Here is a 2,400-nt window from a genome sequence, read left to right on the forward strand (position 1 = left end):
ATCATTGCCGATCGTTTGGTGTGAACTTAATAAGGTGCTCGCGTACCACCTGGGAGGCCTTCGCATACCATAGTTTGGGAAGCACTGATTTAAACTAATCATCAGAAACAGAAATCATACAAAAACTACAGATCGTATGGGAGCAAATAAAACACGATTGTTTACCAACAATCTCGTTTGTGATGGAACAATCGTAATGGTTTATCAAAGGTATTCTGACGTAAATAATCGTTACATTAACGTGCGTAAATCTGCAACAATGTTTCCTCTGTTTATATTAATTTAGATACGTCTTTTTAATAATGTAGTGTTAGTTTCAATTTACCGCGTAAAATAGAATATATATTCGTGTGCACAACCAATAAAGGGAGTGTTTTATCGCGTCAGAGATAAACGTGGACTAGACGTAAATATGACAGCCCCCTTTTGAACGCGCTGGTTGCGCCACTGAAATGAACTACGAATGTTTCTTACTTTGACGCGCGCCGTTTTTTGTTTAGACTTGTTTAGAGAACGCAAATATGTATAAAATTTCTGAGGGGGCTGTTCAAACATCAAACACCCCCCTCTAGATCTGCCAATCTTTCACTATAACAGGTTTTGGTGATAGCCGTGGAGGTGCACGCAGCAAAGGTTGTTTTAAATGTGGAGAAGAAGGTCATATGTCCAGAGAATGCCCGCAGAACACTGGATCAGGTAATTAAACACAGTTTTATTGAAATTGATCTACTATTAAAGTTTTAGCAGACATTGGATTTCGGCAAAACATGACATACATTTTGTTTATCATGCAACCCACGAAATTCAGATCAAAAGACGCAGCTCGTAAAAGCTTCCGTAACCTTAAACACGGCAGCTTTTAGCTTCCGATGGCGTAATTTATCGGGGAATACCCAAATTCACGTGTGGCATAATCATGTGTTAAATTAACATGTTTTATCGTTAATAGTTTTAAAAAGTTCGAACATGTTTTTCCCGAATAACCTTATTTTAAAAGAATTTGTAATACCCAGTACATTGGTTTAAAGTTTTTATTATAAACGTATTGGCCATCCTCATGGATGCACAATGTTCGTATACGGCAATCGGCGTGAATTTTATTTAATTTACTAATAATTGAAAGATAGAATAATCTGTGTGCATCGCGCAAAACTAAGAAAACATCGTGTTGCAAACGTATCTAACAAAAGTTAACGTCATAGCGGCCCGACGCATAGTCACTTGAGATCGCAAAAAATAAAAAAAGGAAACCTATAATTTCAACATTATAAATAAAACACATCTTTATTTTATGGGTTTTATAGAAATGGATTGAAGTTTTCAATTTTATTTCATACAATAGCAGGTTGATTAGGACGTCATAATTCCAAGTGTATTCCAGAACGGGCAAAACACTTTGGATCGTACTTTTTCAACTTTCTCTTTTAAAAATGAGAGAACGTTTCAGAGCACGCTTTCGCCTGTTTTTTTTTATAAAAATGACAGAACGCTTACGAGCACACCTTCGCATGGAGCACTCTTACGTTTTCGCCTGTTTCTTTTCACAAAACAAGAGAATGCTTTGTGAGCACGATCTGCTCGCATTAGGAGAAAGCCACGGCCTATGCTTTTACCTGTTAAATAGCATAGGTAAAAAGACGGAAGCTTGAAAAGGTTGCCGTCTTTCACTTTGCGGAAGCTTTACGGAAACTTTAGCTTCGAGCTTCCGTGAAATTCGTGGCCTGTCATGTATTAATTATTAGAAGAAGTTTGTGGTAGTTTTAATTGCAATCATGTTTATCTGATTCTAATATAGTAATAGAGAGAGAGTAAACCAAACTCGTGTTCATACGCGCTGAGTTATGAAATGTAATGCAGGGGGCGAAGCCTATTATGACGTAATAAAATCATGACGCGATATTACTTCAGCGTTATAATTAAACAACGATTGACGTTATTTTACACTTGCTCAACACTAGACGTTAGTACTTCGCGTTCCTTTTTCCATGTGTATATGCAAGATTGACCGATATATAAATTGTACGTTGGAAGCAACTTGATTTCTTTTTGACCTTTTCATGCGTTGTCGTACAAAAGCAAAGCAACACACGCTCCAGAAGTAGCACTTTATATTTATTTCGGATCTAGAAGGGGCTGTTTGGTTTTCAAAGACCACTCTCAGAACTGTTTTACATGTTTTTGTTTACGTAGCTCTAAAAACAAATAAAGGCGCTCGTCAAAGTAACGATCGTTAGTAGTTGATTTAAATCAAAATTATGTGAAATAAACTACAAAACAACAACTGCTTTTAATATATGTGCGACTGATTGGCGATTGGGCAAGTTGTTGCAATCGTTATCTATATTACCGTTTGCGTAACTACATTCTGACAAAAAGATGACTCGACTCCGAAGTCAGACT

At 36.8% G+C, this 2,400-nt stretch overlaps 1 protein-coding gene across 4 annotated transcripts in view; it reads left to right on the plus strand.

Annotated features, from left to right (window-relative positions):
• The window catches only part of dead1a (DEAD-Box Protein), a 25,704-nt gene that overhangs the window by 6,346 nt on the left and 16,958 nt on the right, over nucleotides 1-2,400 (plus strand). For all 4 annotated transcript variants that reach the window (XM_009862874.3, XM_009862875.3, XM_009862876.3 and 1 more), the window contains 1 exon segment: nucleotides 598-696. In XM_009862874.3, coding sequence (XP_009861176.1) covers nucleotides 598-696 — 99 coding nt within the window.

This window comes from Ciona intestinalis, unplaced genomic scaffold (genome assembly GCF_000224145.3).
Source record: "Ciona intestinalis unplaced genomic scaffold, KH HT000055.2, whole genome shotgun sequence".
In the NCBI taxonomy this organism is placed as follows: domain Eukaryota; kingdom Metazoa; phylum Chordata; class Ascidiacea; order Phlebobranchia; family Cionidae; genus Ciona; species Ciona intestinalis.